This window comes from Tympanuchus pallidicinctus, unplaced genomic scaffold (genome assembly GCF_026119805.1).
Source record: "Tympanuchus pallidicinctus isolate F22 unplaced genomic scaffold, pur_lepc_1.0 scaffold8, whole genome shotgun sequence".
NCBI classification, from domain to species: Eukaryota; Metazoa; Chordata; class Aves; order Galliformes; family Phasianidae; genus Tympanuchus; species Tympanuchus pallidicinctus.
The window spans coordinates 56059808-56078915 of record NW_026294802.1 but is presented as its reverse complement, the minus strand read 5'-3'; the positions used below and the strand labels follow the sequence as shown (position 1 = coordinate 56078915).

General features: G+C 37.6%; 2 protein-coding genes across 5 annotated transcripts; both read right to left on the bottom strand.

Moving 5' to 3' along the window:
* Nucleotides 1–735: 735 nt before the first annotated feature.
* On the bottom strand, nt 736–9150 carry LOC128073984 (uncharacterized). Of its 4 annotated transcripts, XM_052669428.1 has the most exons (4): nt 9036–9118; nt 6165–6226; nt 4025–4095; nt 736–3572 (listed from the first exon to the last, which is right to left on the bottom strand). In XM_052669428.1, the coding sequence occupies exon 4, from the start codon at nt 3570–3572 to the stop codon at nt 2217–2219; it is 1356 nt and encodes a 451-aa protein (XP_052525388.1). In that variant the 5' UTR covers nt 4025–4095; nt 6165–6226; nt 9036–9118; the 3' UTR covers nt 736–2216. The 4 variants fall into 4 exon arrangements, with proteins under 4 accessions (XP_052525388.1, XP_052525389.1, XP_052525390.1 ...); XM_052669429.1 differs by lacking the exon at nt 6165–6226 and having other exon boundaries at nt 9036–9150; XM_052669430.1 differs by lacking the exon at nt 4025–4095.
* On the bottom strand, nt 7825–17386 carry LOC128073986 (uncharacterized). The gene is made up of 2 exons (XM_052669434.1): nt 17110–17386; nt 7825–13351 (listed from the first exon to the last, which is right to left on the bottom strand). Exon 2 carries the CDS (start codon nt 13290–13292, stop codon nt 11973–11975), a length of 1320 nt encoding a protein of 439 aa, XP_052525394.1. The 5' UTR covers nt 13293–13351; nt 17110–17386; the 3' UTR covers nt 7825–11972.
* Between the last annotated feature and the right edge of the window lie 1722 nt (nt 17387–19108).

Sequence of the window (19108 nt, the reverse complement as noted above, 5' to 3'; positions counted from 1 at the left end):
AAACAGTGATATACATTACTGCAGTCACCAGCTACCTATAAAGAATGTAAAGGGGAAACAAAGTCACTCAACCCAGCATACTACAGTAAAGGCTAACTAATGAAAGCAAGCTGTCCAGTGTGAGAGCAGTACAATACTGCAGCAGGTTGCCCAAAGGGGTTGCGTGTTCAGCTAAGCTAGGCATAGAACTGATCAAGCTATGCTACCTTACACTGCTTTGAGCAGAAAGTTAGACTGGGGACTTCCAGCTATTTCTTCAAAATTCATAAGCCTGTAATCTTAAATGGACCTCTGGCCAAGCTCTGAATTCTCCTCTTTTGGCATTATGCCAAAGCATGATGTGAATCATCCAATACATACTGTACTGCTCTTCTACACTTTCATAAAAAATGAAGTTCAACACTTTCCATAACAGCTAATTATTATTTTGAATGCCAATAACAAGCAATTACAAAATGCATTTGCTAACTAATTCGAAGCTACTCATAATAGAGCTGGAACATAGCAATGCCTTTCAAACACAAAACGGATGAAAGAATTAAAACATTACATTAACATAGAAGTTAAATAAATGAAAGCCTACTCCCACAAGCATCTCCATTCCACATCAGATTACTACTACTGCCCCAGCTATCACTTCATTGGAAGGTTACACTATGTTGCTACATCAGCCCTGTCCCTCCCCATTGTGGGAGTGCAGAAGGCATTAAAAATGACTGAAACTGTAAAACTCCAGGGTTTTTTTGCTTTTTTTATTCCCACATAACCATTCAAAAGAAAATCAATAAATACATTGCAGGAGGGTTGTTTCTCTTCTGTATTTCTACACCTACCTAAGGAAAGGAATACAATATAACGTACCATACAAAATAGTAAAAATGGCTTATTTTGATGAACAAAAAAACATTTTGTTATCAGGCCATATGGTTCTAGAAAAACAAAAATTTACTATGTTTATGTATCACAGAGTCATTCTTCAGCTTTTCCACCTCAAAATAATCTTCAGTCCAGTAATCTATATACTTCAACATCAGTCTGTAACCCATGCCTTTGTTTTAAAGCTTCCTACCAAAAGGCAGCATTTTCAATTATCTAATAAACAAGAGCTGTGAGTAGCAAAAATGCACCACATTTCTTAAAGGTACAGGACTCAAAAACACAGTCAAAGAGTTCTTTATATTAGCATAAATACAGCAGCTGTTACAATATATTAACATTTTAAAAACTATTTCCAATAATACCTGGGATATTTATTTTTTTTTTCAGTTGAAACTGGTACATTTTTCCTCAGATATTTTCAGAGTGCATTTGTTTGTTTATTGAAATAGTTACGTGAAAAATTTGTACCCAAATCACGACATATGAACAGCAATCATTGAGGAGCATTAATTTTACCACTATTCATTGTATGTTTTTTTAATAAATAGATTCAAAAAATGCATATAGATCACAGCATTACATAAATCAGTTAAAATACAAAATTTAATTTCAAACTCACTGAAGAGGCAAAATCATCTACATTGAACTTTGCTATCATTAATTGGCTAATGGCTCTGCCATTAACTCCAGTTTCTCTTACAAAGCAGTATCTTCAGTAAGGGACAGTTCTAGTGATGTCTGGTCTGTTTTCTTATGTTGTCTCTGTGATTATAATGAATTGCCATGTTAATTCCAAAGTAGCTCTTCATCTAGCACATATTATCACAAGCCATCTGTCAATGACAACGCTAAACACAGCTGTATTTCTATATACACAAAAATAGATTCATTTCTTCTTCAGGCAGTTTACAGGTTTGTTACACAAAGTAAAGCAAATAAGAACGTAGGAAAATAAAAAGAAAGCTGTAAGTTCTAAGAAATTCTAATCAGTGCATGGTCGCTTCCTGTGTGTTTAATAATGCATTTTCTTATCTAGAGAAAGGTAAAAGTTTGACCTCCCCACCATGCCTTAACTCTTCCACATAAAAAAAGTTGCACAAGCGTTTATCAGAGGCACGCACCTCCATCACAGCCTCTATTTCAGTACAGATTGCTAAATGGTACCATAGTTCACAGACAGAATGTATTTAACATTTGGTCTGTACATAAAGGGATTGTTCTCCCAAAACTCACATACAAGAGATTTTAATGTGATCTTTGAATGACATCCTATGCCTCCCTGGGGCAAAGGCAACTCCCCACCTTTGATCTTTGTGGACAAAGTTTCACTTTTGAGCTTACAGTACTGTTTGATAGAGAACTTTGTTAACATTCATGATTAATGATGAGTTATATATCCACAATGTCGTATCCCTGATGAGAGATTCTCTGGGAAGGTTACTTTGAAGGGGCACGCGACAGTGATAAACAAGGGCAACATCCATTGGAACATTCACACTCATCCCATAAGCATGTAGGACAGAGTGGACTGAAGTCTGAATCACCTTTCTTGGATCAACTATCATTTTCTTAGGATTGATTACCTCTTTCCTGTCAGGCTCTCTGTGAACATGCTGTAGTATGTTAATACCTGGCACAGTGTTCCAAGATGAAATGTTGAACATGGGAGTGGTAATTGTTTCTGGAAAGATATGGTTCTCAAAGAGAAAAACACCAGTTCCTGGATTTTGCTCCTGAAGACTGCTCATCATTGTTTTCCAGTCTGGGTGCTTAAGGGGAAGAATTATTTCATCAGCATCATTAAGAACCACAAACCTGCTCCTCTGCATGTTGCGGTATATACAGTCATTTAGAGCTGTGATTTGTCCATAGTAGCCAATGTGCGTTTCATCTTGCATGAAGCGCCATTTAGGAGAAACCTTGAGATATGAGTTTATTGGCCACGGAATTACCTCTACTGTTCCTTCTTCCAAATAAAACTTCAGGACTTTCTCCATCATCTGGCTGCAGTTGTTCTTGTAGATCACCACTTTCTGTGCCCCAAGAATCTTGTACATTTCCATACTCTGTATAAACTGTAAGACATTGTTGTAATTTCCAAACATGGCAGAGATGCATACTGTAAAGTCAGCAGAGAAGGGCTCTGCTTTGCGGTTTTTTATTTCAAACCTCGATAGCTGGTCAATATCTCCATGTGGAGACTGATGAATTGATACGTGTGTTGGATCACAGTTTCCGGGTTCCAAGCAAACTATATCTGCAGCACCATAGGGGAATCCAAATCTGTCCGAGTGAACATCTATTTCTGCCTTTGATACGTATATCTTTCCAAGGGGCTGACAACAAAACCAGCAGTATAGTTCTTTGACATCTTCATGGTGAACAATCCCAATCACACGTGTGACTTTGCCTTCTCTATCATCAAAGTATGGGGAGATAATAAAAGTTCTGTTATCTTTTAATGGTGTTATTGTGCTATTTGCAGTTTCCCCTCTACACCTACTACCTTCTTGTACTATTTTTGGCAGGTGAATAAGTCTCTGTAATCTAAGATAAGAAAACGTGACCATTGATGTTAATGTTATAATGCACACAGCACCAGCAAAGTAGGATTTTTTTCTGCCACACAACATTTTGAATGTATCTAAATATGGATGCAAATGTCTTTGTCCTTGCAGTTTGCGCTGCTGCATCTGTAATAAAGAACATGTTAAATAAGAGATATTATAGACTTGAAAAAAGGCTATGGGAAACATCTCTGTCACTCTGAAGTGACTTAATCAAAGATCCAGCTACTGTGCTTTCATGAGAAAATAATAATGATGTACATAGTGTTTGTAATGGGATGGATGACACTGTCTGTGACACTGAATATGCCAGATGTGTGTAATAATTTCTGCAACTTGAGGGTTCTTTAAGTACTGTAAGAGAATATTACAGAGATTGATATCAAATAGAATAAGAATACATATATATATATATATATATATATATATATATATATATGTGTGTGTGTTTTATAACAAATATTTTAGGACATTCAATCAAATAATCAGGGAGCAATTTTTAAACCAAAATTAATAATGTTTTTTTTTCAAATAGAGTTTATGTAAATTATATACAAACAAAAGTGAACCAGACTTACCTACAAACGTGGGGCAGACAAATAAATGGAATGCATGCAGAATTAGTTCATCAGCTTTTGGACTTCCACTGCTATGGGAACAGAGGCATTTCTGAGCACCTGTAAGGCCAAAGTTCTTGGCAGCACTCATTTGTTAACAGCTGTTAACATCTGACAGGTAGCCCATAGCACTATCAACTTGTAATTTCTGCCAAAGAAGCTGAAACAAAAGTTTCCTTTACAAATTCATCATTAGTAATTCAGATGTGATCCATAAAAGTTAAGGTGGCAGCAGTCTCTTTAAAGACCTGCATGTACCACAATGATTCTTGGAAGAAGCATGCCCCATATTAATTCAAACTGAAGTTAGATCAGAAAACAGGTGGAAGAAAGTTATCCCTGACTTCCAGCAGGAAGATTAGGGTAAATTACGAAGATGGAATAAATTGATTCTGTTGCACAAGATGAAGAGAATGTTTCTAACGGGCATGAAAAAGAAACAGCTGCTGAGAAAAACAAACAACAAAATGCACCATTAAAAGACCCAGATTTCCATGGGGAAAAAAAAGTAGCATTGCCACAGGTATAGTAGATTTTGGAAGATTCTCTTATTTTTTTTAATCTCTCCTCCATTCTTTTCCAAGGCATCATAATAAAAACCACTTACATTTTTTGCACTCCTGTACTTTCTGACTGTATGTACGTTAGATCTCTAACAGTACTTTTTTTTCCAAAACACATTGCTCTGGCAATTGTAAAATAATAATTAAACCTAATAATTCATATCTTTCCCCCCCCACATTCCACACATCGCCTAATGCTGTTTTGAGAGCATCTATCTCAATACTGCTTTGTAATGGAACAGAATACTAACACATTTAAAGAAAAGCAAGAAAAAGAACAATAAAGTACCTAAACACCTTAATCCATAGTTTTGATTAAGTTATCATACTCAGCAGCTTCACACCTTTGGAAGTGCCTGCAATCACTGGCAACTTAACTGTTTGGCTTGAAAAAAAATCTCATAGAGTCTGGTTTCCTGCTTCAGTAGTTTTCAACCAGAAAAAAAAAAAATAATAATAATCTCACTTCTAAATATTGCAATCTAGATTCTGAATTTCCTAAATAGGAAAACAATATTTCACATCATTCTAAAGACTTGGTCAAATATTTGCCCAGTTGTTCTTTCCTCAAAAATCAAAGCAAAGAGAACTATGCTTACAATGTAACACTTTAAAAGCCTCATTTGCCAAGGATGATATCATTTCTAGCATCCTTTAATATATTCAGAGAAAGTTCAGATAAGAACTGTCAGAAGCATCAGAAATCATACTTAACTTTTACCATTTTTCTTGACTATGTCATTACTTAACATACTGATCAGTCTTACATACTAATTAGTTTTTACTAAATAAATATCACAACATATCACCAATAAAAATACACAACTAATTTATTATCTGTTATTTCTCTTGCATTCGGTGGCTATAAATAATGAACAACAGAAAGGCATCTTTTCAACTGTGCTTCGAAAAGTGAACATGTGAAAGAGAAAGCATCTTTTAAAGCAGACAGACAAGGTTTGTTTTTTTTTTTTCCCCTCTCAGATAAAGAGCAAGAATTGTTCAAAATAGTACAATATTGAGGGAAAAACAATCCTAGTACAATAGCTAAGACACTTGCCAGTACCTTCTATTTCAAATGGTTGGTGTTCTGTAATGCAAGTAATAGTAACCGCACCTACCTGAGAAACAAGTTTTACTTCTCTTACGCAAAGAACACAGCTGCCTCCCAAGAATTTCATTTACATTGCAAACTTGAATATGGAGTTGTTCAAGCAAATCAAACTAGGCACTTGGGTGGGGTATTTTAGTGCTACTTTGGTAAGTTTTCTTCTGGAAATTTAATCCTGCAGTTCACATGCATATTTGAAAATAACTTTTAAATATATGTTTGTGCTTTTTTGTTTGTTTGTTTTCAGTAATGCACGTTTCTCTTTCTGTAACATTCTATCAGCTCAATTAAGGTAGGTAATTACATGTTCTGATGAGGAAGTGTGAGAGACACCTCAAAACAACAACAGATTCCAAAAGCAAAGACAAAGAACTGAACAAAGAACTCAAGACACCCCAGAAAACTGAATGCTGAAGAAAATAAATACCTAGCTATTTTGTAAATGACATTAATAGTCCTCCTGACACACGATTCATGAATTTGTGTCTCCTGAGATTAACAGCAGAGAAATCTAGTCAGGAAATATATAATGTCAGATTAACAAGGAACAGTACATTTATGCTTCCTCAGTATAGAGAGTACTTGGTACCTCAAAACCTCAAAAATATGCTGCCAGCATATTTGAAAGAGTTTATTTTGTTTTAATAATTCATTCAGGCTTAGTGCTTCAATTCCAGTTACAATTCAAATAGAATATGATTCAGATTTGCTTTAATACTAAATCAATCTAATGATATCATTATAACAGCTTTGCACCAGTTAGTTCTTCTTCAGTATTGCTACTAAGAGTAAAAAGCCTTTCTTCCTCCCTCCTGCATTAATGGACTGCAGTCATATCTCCTTTTGGTCTTCATTTTCATTACTTTTTCCATCAAGCAATACAGGATGTTCCAATATCTTAAAAGAAACACTCCTGACCAATTGCTTTTGTGCAAATGGCCAAGTTTCAGTTAGTCTCTAGCACAGGTGATCAGAAATGTTTGCAAATGACAGTGAAAAAACTTTACAGTTACTGGAAATGTTCTTTTTAAATATATGCTAAGATTTATACTTTTTGCATATGCATAACAATGGTCAGATGCATTTGAGCTCGTCCTTTGTTGCAAGCTCATAATAAAGATTTCTTGTCAATTGAGTTAATGGTTTTGTTTGTTTGTTTTTGTTTTTTTTTTGTTTTGTTTTGTTTTTTTGCCGTCCTTCTAAAAATTTCTAAAGCCCTGTATGTGGCTTCAGAATTCCCATACATCTCAATCTTTTTTTTTTTCCTTTCATAAGCAAATGAATTACTCATATGCTTTCTATCACACGCTGTACCACTACTATCACAACACACTTATTAAACATCTGTCATTGGTCCTTCACTATCTCATCTTAAAATTTTGGGATGGGAATTATTCAGCATTGGCCTTCCAGTGGAGTGCTGTTTTTACCTTTGCAGTACAACTTCTATTTTCAGATCTACTCTTCCATCATCTTTCCTATACATCCCACAATTAACAAGCAAAGCAAAGTGCTAATTTAGTTCAAGAGCCATTCATTCACAGGTCATTATTCATTTTTCTCCACATCTCCTTGGCATTGTATCTTTCCATTGTAGTTTGTTCAATACAGTGTTGAGACAGCTGAAGACAGTTTATGCTGCTCATCCCAGTATTTTCACAACGTCTACATTGTTTGTTTATATATATATATATATATACACACACACTAATTTATACATGCTATATACATGTTTATATACATATTCTAATAAATTTCACCTTATTCCTCTACCTTCCAGCCTTAGGGTGGGTAAGGGCAAAACAAATGCATTCCAAAGGGTCAGTTGATAGAGGTGATTACAAAACTTCAGACTCCAAAAAGTAGCAGTAGAATTAACAGAACAGCAACACTACACATGCTAACATTTGGTTTATCTGGGATCTACCTAAAACAAGTCCACCATTAGTGAAAAGCCTTATTAATTTATTATTTGTCATAAATAGCATTCTCTCTTCTCTGCTTTATAGCTTTGCCAAAAGCAATGGCACAAAACACTGGTGCTTAAATTGAAATAAGTTTCAAAGATTGACAAACATTTCATCATCTTGAACAAGATTTTCATGATAGTTTAAATTCTTCTCTTTGAAATGCCAGTGTTCTCCCTCTTTTACATGAATCAAAGGCAGAAGCATAATTTTTGAAGGTTTAAATTATTTAATTACTGGTGTTTAATTGCTGGTAAAATATTGTTCTATAACAATTAAACCAGTTATTTCTTTTCTAAATACAAAGAAGCCAATATCATCTACTTAGTTTGCAACATGACCTTTCCCTAGCCACACCTTTCTTGGAACACACATAAACACTCTGCTGTAAAACAAAAAAACACCAGTTTCTCATTTTGTAAACAAATAGGCTTTGCAATCTTGGACAGAAACAGACCAGCAAAAGTTTCACAACAACACTTAATATTGTCACTTCAACTTATAATCTGTATCAGTATTGGCTGGGAGAGATTTAATTTTCTTCATCGTAGCAAATAAGATTTGTGACTGGAACAGTGTTGGTAACAAAATGTTTTAGTTACTCATGAACAGCGCTGACACAGAGCTGAGGCCTTTCCTGGTTCTCACCTTGGGCATCTGTGAGCAGTCAGTTGGAGGTGTACAAGAAATGTGGAGTAAAGACAGCTGGGATGGCTGCCCCAAAGCAGACCAGAGGGGAGAACACAGTTATAGCGTTTGTTTTCCCAAGTAACTGTTACTCATGATGAAGCCCTGCTTTCCTGCAAATGGCTAAACAGTAGCTTTATGATGGGAAGTAGCAAATGAATTCCTTGTTGGTTATTCAGGAAGTTTTGCTTTATCCGTAACACTGCCTTTAACATGGCTAAGCCCATGTTTTCTCATTTTTACTTTTCCACTTTACTTCTGCATCCTCTGCCGGGGGAGGGTGGAGATGTGGTAACAGTGCATCTGCGGGGGGCTTTTCTGCCTATCAGGGTTAACCACAACACACTGAAACTGTTCTCTCAATAAGTTATGCATTCTCTAAATGTAAAATTACACTCCCACATTTGGAGTTTCTCCGAACAGAGATATATATATTAAAAATTTGTCTTTTATGATTATCAAATATTTAAAACATACCGTTCAGATGTTAGCAACAGTATCCCCAAAACAGGACTATCATCTTTCTTATTTGCTGTTTCTTTAACGAAAACAATAGCCTTGCTCCTGGTGAACGAGTCCCTTTTCCAAGTGGTGCACATTATAGAATCCCGTACAGGAACCTAAAGACAGAAGCCCTTACTTACCGCGCGGCAGAACCAACTGACGAACGTCTCGGCAGCAGCGCACCCTTCTCCGCGCCCCACGTTCACCGCTCCGCGACTTCGCCTTTCCCACTGCAGCGGCGCTGCTGCCGTCGGAGCCTCGTGCGGATACGAGAGCAGTAGGGGAGCCCTCGCGCCCCTCCCGAGCTAACTCTGCATCACCAACAGCAGCAGCTACTCCGAGAACCTCTGTGCCGGCTCCGCCACGGCCTCCGCTGCCGCAGAGGGAGGAAAGTCGGGGCTGCCCGCTCCTGCCACCTGCCGCTGGGGAAGGCGGTGGCGGCCGTAGTTGGGACTCGAGTGCCTTGGGCAGCGCTACGGCCGCGGGACGCCCTGCGAGCGGCTGCGGAACCACGTGCTCCGCCCTGCGGGGCCCAGAAGGACCCGCGCTGCTCGCGCTCCTGCGCGCTCACCCCCGCCGGTCCGGGTGGAGCCGTTCTCCCGTACTCACGCACCCCTCGCCCGGGGCTGAGTCATAGCGTGACGGCGCGGCCTGGCGTAGCCCCCCGCGAGAGCCAGCCGGGCCGCGGCGAGGAACTCGCTCGCGCCTCTGGGACGCCGCAAAGCGAAGCGTCTTCGCTGAGCCGCCCGCGCAGGTTCCCGATGCCGCCGTCGGGGAGATCCTAGGCAGGAGCGCGAGGCGGAGTGACGTCTCTCATGTCTCGGCCCAAAACCGATCCAGAAGCAGAACGGGACAACTGCCGTACGGCAGAGCCCTTCGTGCAAAGCACGAGCCCGCTCACATCGATCCAGCAGCCGTGCAAGGGGACATGCTCACTCATCCGCATACAGAGATGACGAGCAAATAGCACACGAAGTACTGTAGAGATCACAGTGGAGCCAAGTTGTGTCGGAGGAAACTGCGGACTTCACCCCAGAGACAGTCAGATATGTAATTATCTTGTGTAAAATAGAGAAATATAAAAAACAACAACAACAAACAAAAAAAAAAACCCCAAACTGCCAAAACAAACACTAATAAATTTTAAGTGAAGGGAAATTTGATCATTACATAATGATGAAGTCTAGTAATTTGCACCAGTAAATTACACAGCAGTTGCTAGCTGAATCATTCCTGTAGTAAAACTGTGCTGGTATTCTTACATTCATGCTGGATCTGCAACACTAACTTGTAATGTTGAGTTCCATGCATTTTAGTTTTCTTCTTCTGGTAGACAGATTACCTTCATGATTGCATGTTAGGGAGAACACAGAATTAAATGTCTCTTGCAAGAACTCTAAATTTCATTGCTGCACTTAAAACTCTTAACTTACTAAGTAAGTTTCACTTTCACAGCCAAAGATGTATATTACATCACCAAAATGATACATCCCTGTTGAGAACTATATTATGAATTTGATTTGTAAGCTTTTTCGCAATGTTATATAACAATACCATTGGGCTCTTCCCAGCCACATGCAAACATCTCTAGAATACAGTGGATGGAGCCTTCAATCACCCTTCTTGGATCAATTATAATTTTTTTTTCAATTTTGAAAATTGCTCCCTTGGGCATCAAGCCAAGTGCTGTGGTTGACACAGATGGAAGGGACACCATCCAGGACCTCGACAAACTTCAAAGGTGAGCCTGTGTGAACTTAATGAGGTTCAACGTAGCAAAGTGCAAAGTTTCACACTTGGGTTGGAGTAGTCCCAGATACGTATACAGACCGGGAGAAGAACTCCCTGAGGGTAGCCCTGCAGAGAAGGACTTCGGGATCCTGGTGGATGAAAAACTGATCATGAACCAGAGGTGTGCTCTTGCAGCACAGAAGGCCAATAGTATCCTGAGATCCTTCAGAAGAGGGGTGGCAGGCAGGGATGGGGAGGTGACTGTCCCTCTGTACTCTGCCCTCATGATGCTCCATCTGGAATATTGCAACCAGGTGGGGCCCTGTATAATCAATCAATATACTGACATTATAATTAAGAAACATACAAAAAAGTTAGGCTAAACAGGTGACCATGCTAAAGAAGAATGGATGGAAAGCTTACCCTTATCCTGGGCTTGCTGAGAAGACTCCAAAAGAAACAATCTCCAAAAGAGATCCTTCCCCAGTGATAGTCAGCATTTAAATGGGATCTAGAAGAGGTGGAGCAAGGCTCCCCTTCCCATAGCACAGGTGAATTGCCTTCACCTGTGCTCCCGGGGATGACTCATTGCTCGCCTCAGGTGGTCAATCAGAGGTTCAGGCCATGATTCAGTAGTTCCCATACAGGCCTCCAGTACAGGGAAGATGTGGAGCTGTTGGAGAGGGTCCAGAGGAGGGTCATGAAGATGACTGGAGAAATGGAGCACTTCCCATATGAAGACATACTGAGAAAGCTGGGCTCGTTCAGCCTGGAGAAGGCTGCAAGGAGACATTGTTGCAGACTTCCAGCATTTAAAAGGGGATTATAAAAAATGAGGGGGATCAAGTTTTTACTTGGGTAAATAGTGATAGGACAAGGGGGAACGCTTTTAAGCTCAAAGAGGAAAGTTATAGATTGGATGTAGGGGTAAGTTCTTTACCAAGAGTGGTGACGTACTGGAACAGGCTGCCAAAAGAGGCTTTGAATGCTCAGTCCCTGGAAGTGTTCAAGACCAGGTTGGATGGGGCTCCAGGCAACCTGGTCTACTACCAGATATAGAAGTTGTTAGCACAGCCTGCGGCAGGAGGGTTGGAACTTGACCCTTGGAATCCCTTACAGCTGAAGCCACTCTATGATTCTATGATCCTGATACCTTCCTACAATTCACAGACAGAATGCATGTACATTTGGTCTGTACATAAAGGGGTTATTCTCCCAAATCTCTGTACGGTGAAATTCTCATGTGAAGAGATTTTAATGTGATCTTTGAATGACATCCTATGCCTCCCTGGGGCAAAGGCAACTCCCCACCTTTGATCTTTGTGGACAAAGTTTCACTTTTGAGCTTACAGTACTGTTTGATAGAGAACTTTGTTAACATTCATGATTAATGATGAGTTATATATCCACAATGTCGTATCCCTGATGAGAGATTCTCTGGGAAGGTTACTTTGAAGGGGCACGCGACAGTGATAAACAAGGGCAACATCCATTGGAACATTCACACTCATCCCATAAGCATGTAGGACAGAGTGGACTGAAGTCTGAATCACCTTTCTTGGATCAACTATCATTTTCTTAGGATTGAAAACCTCTTTCCTGTCAGGCTCTCTGTGAACATGCTGTAGTATGTTAATACCTGGCACAGTGTTCCAAGATGAAATGTTGAACATGGGAGTGGTAATTGTTTCTGGAAAGATATGGTTCTCAAAGAGAAAAACACCAGTTCCTGGATTTTGCTCCTGAAGACTGCTCATCATTGTTTTCCAGTCTGGGTGCTTAAGGGGAAGAATTATTTCATCAGCATCATTAAGAACCACAAACCTGCTCCTCTGCATGTTGCGGTATATACAGTCATTTAGAGCTGTGATTTGTCCATAGTAGCCAATGTCTTTTGCATCCATAGAAAAGTGCCATTTAGGAGAAACCTTGAGATATGAGTTTATTGGCCACGGAATTACCTCTACTGTTCCTTCTTCCAAATAAAACTTCAGGACTTTCTCCATCATCTGGCTGCAGTTGTTCTTGTAGATCACCACTTTCTGTGCCCCAAGAATCTTGTACATTTCCATACTCTGTATAAACTGTAAGACATTGTTGTAATTTCCAAACATGGCAGAGATGCATACTGTAAAGTCAGCAGAGAAGGGCTCTGCTTTGCGGTTTTTTATTTCAAACCTCGATAGCTGGTCAATATCTCCATGTGGAGACTGATGAATTGATACGTGTGTTGGATCACAGTTTCCGGGTTCCAAGCAAACTATATCTGCAGCACCATAGGGGAATCCAAATCTGTCCGAGTGAACATCTATTTCTGCCTTTGATACGTATATCTTTCCAAGGGGCTGACAACAAAACCAGCAGTATAGTTCTTTGACATCTTCATGGTGAACAATCCCAATCACACGTGTGACTTTGCCTTCTCTATCATCAAAGTATGGGGAGATAATAAAAGTTCTGTTATCTTTTAATGGTGTTATTACATTTTTTGCAGCTTTTCCCCTGCAGAATTGACCAACTGGAATGACATTTTTTCCCTGGGGGAAGATTTTTCTTTTTATATTATCTTGTAGCTGAGGACCTTTCCAGGAGCAGATTAAAATACTTCCAAAAATTACAATACACGCAACAATAGCATACACGTGCCTTTTTCCACAGTGTATCATTGCTGAATTTCACAATTTGGGACTCAGACCTTTACAACTCAATCTTCTATTCACATTCTCTAAAACAAAACAAAATCAGACTTTCATTAACTGTATTCTCCTAAACACAATAGTTATGTTTTTTGATACCTCAATATGAAGACCTGACTTTTCATGCTGGCTTTGCATTTTGAAAAAATGAAGCAATCTACATTCTGTTTTAGTCAGAATTGGTCCCACAGACAGTTTTGGCTGTTTTGCTATACAAGATAATGAATTGACTGTAATTTGCATTATTTTGAGGAAAAAGTTTTGCATTAGTGAAGACTAGTATCCTCTATCTTTTGGTATTTAGAGATGTAAAACCGTTTCTTCGCCTTTCCTTAAAAGCAATGCTGTGAAACACAAAATCCAACTGAATTCTTTTGAATTGATTAAGGATAATCTTGCTCTGTTTGGGTCCTGATTCCCAAATCAAAAATAAAATATTTTTAGAGCCCTGTGTTCAAAATCTTGTGGGATGGTATTTAACATTATCTAGGAAAAGAGCTTCAAAAAGAATGACCTTTACCGTTATTCCGTAGGCCATGATTACATTAAAGGTAAATTCCTTTTATCACTAAAGACGAAAACTCAGATTGCAATTCTGAATTGGTAGCTGATTTCAAAAGGACTTTGACTGGATTTTGTGACCTTTGCTGGGACTGCACACGGTACAGAACTTTTTAACCTTGCCATTGAAACAAAAGTTCTCTACAGTATTCCAAAGTCACACTACAGAGTAGAGATTTTCCAGTATATGTTCACAGCTTGGCATTCATACCTGCTTATACCATCATGCAGATGGAAAGCAAACTGAAAGAAAACAAAACCCTGACTTATTCTGAGTGGCCGTGAGAGAGTGATAATGTGACACATCACAAGAACACATCAGTACAGTTATCAAAGGCCTGTAATTTGTATGTATTCTGTCCTCTTGTACACATTCAATTTCAAATGAATATATAAATGACTACTTTCCAATGAACTCACAGTATTGCCACTTTACTTGCAACTCTATTCTAACTTCAGAATTCTTTGAAGAATATGATGAAAGCATTGCTGTCTGGTGGAATTTGCAAATCCAAGATGCTGTTCACCTGCTATTTTTCATTTGTTTGCTTTAATTTTCCTCCCCAAAAGTAAGAATTATTTTAAAATACATACAATAAACCTATTCTCTAAAGTTACAATTAATCTCTGTTTCTCCTTTCATGCAATGGTATTTTTTCAATTTTAAGATTTTATTACAAATACAGAATACATTTTTCTAATATACTAAATTAAAATTACTTGGTTATGCGCAATTTTTTCTTAGTCTGCTGTAATTTGCATTAAGAAGATGACAACATATAGGAAAGTAGGGCTGCATCAATTGCTAATGAATTTGTGTCAAAGTTCTTCAAATAACGCTACTGTTTTACTGTAAACCATATATAATTACTAACATGCTGTCTATTAAAAAACAATGAGAATATTTGGATCAAAGCTTTTTTCCATAAATGTGAAGTGAGATTGAAAAAAAATGGTCACAGAAAATTTCAAAAAAATAAGAAAACTCTAAAGAAAAATAAGCCAACAGTGATATGGAAAAAAAGTCTGTCCAAGTTCTGGTCCTTGGAGCATTTCTTGGTTTCTACACTTTGGAGGTGGGATTTAGCTGTTAGTGTTCTCTTGGAAGCAATCAACAGAGCTTTTTGCAGACAATGGAGTTAGTCTGAAGGCTGAGATGCATGTAACAACAATAAAGGACAGGAACTTCAATTAAACTCTAAAAGTAGAGCAGGTTATGATTCCAAACTTTTCTTTCCATCCAAGAGAATGATAAAGTGATAAAGTGATCAAGGAAAGTAAAAATCAGAGAACACAGATCTGGATTTCATTACTCTTCTGGGGAGACAATTTACTTACTATGAGATGAGATGAAACAAAAGCCTGATAACATTCCTCACCTTTAATGTCTGTCATGTTTATTTATAGAAATAGTGTCAAGATTTATTTATGTATATATTTTTTTGGCCACAGATGTTCAGTACAAAAATCATACATTGTTCTGGTGACATATTTTCAACTGTTATTCTCACGTCAGGCAGATCCATGCCTTAAAAATTTCCTGTTTAGTCAGTCTTGGGAAATTTACACAGAAATTTCATTAATAAATAAATAGATAAATAAATAAATGAATTACTAGTATCTTCCTGCAATACCCAAATGTTAAAATCTACTACAGGCAAGCACTCTCATTTACTCTCTCTTACATTTGGAATGCTGCTACTTTCTAGTGGTTAGTAGTCTAATCATCATTCTATTAAAAATACGTAATTCCAGTAAAAATAGAATAATTCCTGTACATCTCCTGTACGACTGCACAAAAGTTGCCACTTTAGTTTTTACATGCAAGTTACACAAAACAGGAAATTACAGAAAACATACATTCCCCTGCACCTCATGTCTTCTTGGCAAGGTGATCTTTTGTGCATTTTCAACTCCACACAATCAAAATTTTGATATGCTTTCTCTTTACATAATTTGTATGCATGTATCACTAATTTGAGCAAGTTAAAATTCATCCCAACAGCCTATTTTTAGAACAAGGAGCCTACAAGAAACAGCAGAAGTCAGTCTCCACTTCGAATTAGTAGTTCTAGCATATCAAGAGTATTACCATCCACTTATTTCAGAAAACAAAACTAAACAATTCAAAACTAGTCCTCCTACTAGAAACCACAGGGCACAGACCTCCTACTAGAAACTACTAGGGCATGAATAGTGACTGAATAAAATGTAACAGATAGGGAATATAAAGAAACATATAAGTTCCTTCTCTTACATGAAGGGATCAGATATATTAAAGAACTGTATAAACAACCTGTTGCAACCTGCTCAAATAATTCTTTTGTGTCTGGAAATTGCCAGTGATTGCCAATACTGTTTATATTTGTCTTTAATTTTGTTCTGTTCTCAGAAAGATTAACTATTACACAAATTCTCCAAGAAGGGGAAAGTATCAATTCTTTGAGTATGAAATATGGGTTTGGGTTCAAACATTTGCCAGCTTTTTTGGAATCCACAGGTTTTCTAACTAATGATAATTAATTCTACTTTTTTTTTCTCAGCTGTTGCCAGAGCAATCATTTCTGAACAGGAACAGCCTCTGTCATTCTGAAAAAAGACTCAACACACAAAGCTTTTAAGATATACTTGCTGTTGCGCTTTGTACTATCTTTTCTTTCGAATGAGTATTTGTTGCTAAAGTCTCAGTTCATGAGAGTTCATATAAGATTACATTCCAGTGTTGAAAAAATGGTCACTATTTCTTTGCATCTGATTTCACTGCAGTCTCCTTTAGTTACCGAAAAAAATATTGTTTGTTCGGAAGCTGAAGAATATCCCACCTGCTTAAAAGATGAGTTTTAAATACATTATCAACTCTAAATCCTCTCTGCCTGTTTTGATTAATACCAGCTGTGGTGCTAAAATGAAACTGAAGGGCAACATTTAATTACAACATTTCACAGAATTGCAGGGTTTCGAAAGGACCTCAAGAGATCATCAAGTCAACTTTAAACAGAACAGTATGATCCTTGATTTTAAAGCTGTTTTACTTAAGCTTCCTAAAACACAAACACTTATTTGCCCTGAAATAATTAGAATAAGCCTCAGCATTTTTTAGTTGTTACGTAAGTAGGAGAATTGTTAATGGAATCTATGGTTGTCAGGTGCAGTCTTGGTGGTACTTCGCCAGCACAAAATTGCCCTCCTGAACATATGAGAAATCAGACAATAATAGGGTACTTACAATTTCATGCCTCTTTGTCTGGCATCTCACACTTTCCAGCGCTCCAGCCTAATTTCTGCCTCATGATCCCTTTGAAATGAGAGACCTTACAACTTGCTTGTCACTTAACATCTGCTTCCTCTGCAATTATGCTTCTGATAGTCTGTAGGAAGTCCCATGACTTGGCAACTTCCTGTGCTGCAAAATAGTTTGCTTTCTGCTCTGTTATTTTCTCAGTTTAACAGCTTTGACTTTGATGTGTTCTTCAGCTAATGCTTGTAGCTCTTAGCCTCCCAAACAGTCATATTAACTGGAAAAATGAAAGATGATATTTTTTTTCGATTTCCAATATTTATGTATATATTCTTGTACATTTATCTAGATCAGGATTTAAATGGTTTCCACGACATCAAACATAATCTAGAGCGTTTCAGCAGTTAATCTTAAATAATCTATTGCACTTCACAGAGAACTTCCAGGTAAACTTAGTTTTCTGTTAATAATGATCTTCAACACTTAATAATGACATAAAATCAAGCATAGCAATTGTGTGCATAGTTGCTAGACCAGGAAATAAAACTTCTTAGTATTTAATCATACCATACTTCAAACTATTATAGGTGTCTGAAAGAGAGGGTGGATGTAACTTTGAATGAACACTTGATTGCCAAATGGAGCTACATTACCAGCTAACATAAATACTTATTTCAGTGGGAGGAGTAGTCTAGGTGGGATAATGTGAGTTTAGAACAAAATGGATTAGCCTACTTTACTAACTATTGTGAGATAAAAGATCTCATTTTCACTTTTTAGGAATGTATTGCTTGCAATTTTTATTTTAAATACATTTATTTCTATGAAAATACAGGTCTTCTCACTTTACTGGAAAAACCTGCAGGAGGGGTTTGATTGCATCTGAAATATTTTTACTATTATTTATACTTGTACCCTCACACGCCTGACAAAGTAAGATCAACAGAAAATCTACACAGCTTTCATCTACCTGATAATTTCTTCAGCACTGTCCAGAAGTAAAACAACCAGAAACACCCACTGCTATTTCTGTTCTAAGCAAATCTTGTGTTATACAGTTGTACCTTTTTTGTAATTAGTCTCTGTCAAACAGTAATGCTAACAAAATCTTTTTACACACTTGCCCCCTCACCCCCTCCCAAAGTAAAACAAGGTAAATCAGGAAGAACTAAGCTAACCCAGAACTCCATCAGTCATCAGTATCAATTAGTATCAACTGATACTAAGCCAAACTGACTAGCTAATATCCATTTCCATTTGTCACTTAACTCAGTTCAATATTAGAAACTTTGTTACGCTTGATCAGCACATTTTGTCAGCTAAACTGCTAGGTCAAATTTTTGAAAATGTATGTTAAAGTTCCTTGACTTCTTATCAATCTTATTTATTAATTTGTTATTGGAGATATTTCCAAAAGGAGTCCCTGAATTTGCAATTACCTTCCACTTCAAAAGAAGTCACTGAACGGAGGGGAGTAACAAACAGGTGTTTCTGACTTGCTTCTTTCTCCTTACCAATGCTCTCTATAATGATGTGAGCTAAAAAAAATGAAAAGTGATTGCCAGCTGACACTTCTCAGAAGGCAATTTTAAAAATATCCTAGATCATGCTGTTTAGGTTAAGAGTGACTCATACTACAGCTATCTGTAATATTCAGTAGATTAATTCATAAGGGACTTCACCCTAGAAGTGCTGTAGCCTTGTTTTTTCCTTTTGGAGTAGATTCAGTTTCCAAAGCAGCTGGGCACCAAGGGTTGTAGTGTATATTCACTCATTTCTGGAGAACATTTAGGCAAACACTCTAGCCACTTCACTGGAAGTCTTAAAATCTCAACAGTTCCCTTTGTTTTCACTCGAGAACTGGAAAAAATCTGGACTAAACTAATTTTAACTAGATGTCTGCAAATTTCCTGTGCATAGGACTTGTATTTAAAAGAACTATCAGTTAAATTTAGCTGCAAATTCTGTTCTACTGATAATTAAGTTT

Coding starts and splice junctions, on each gene's coding strand:
- LOC128073986 (XM_052669434.1), bottom strand. CDS start 13,292: ATGATACACTGTGGAAAAAGGCACGTGTATGCTATTGTTGCGTGTATT.
- LOC128073984 (XM_052669429.1), bottom strand. CDS start 3,572: ATGCAGCAGCGCAAACTGCAAGGACAAAGACATTTGCATCCATATTTA.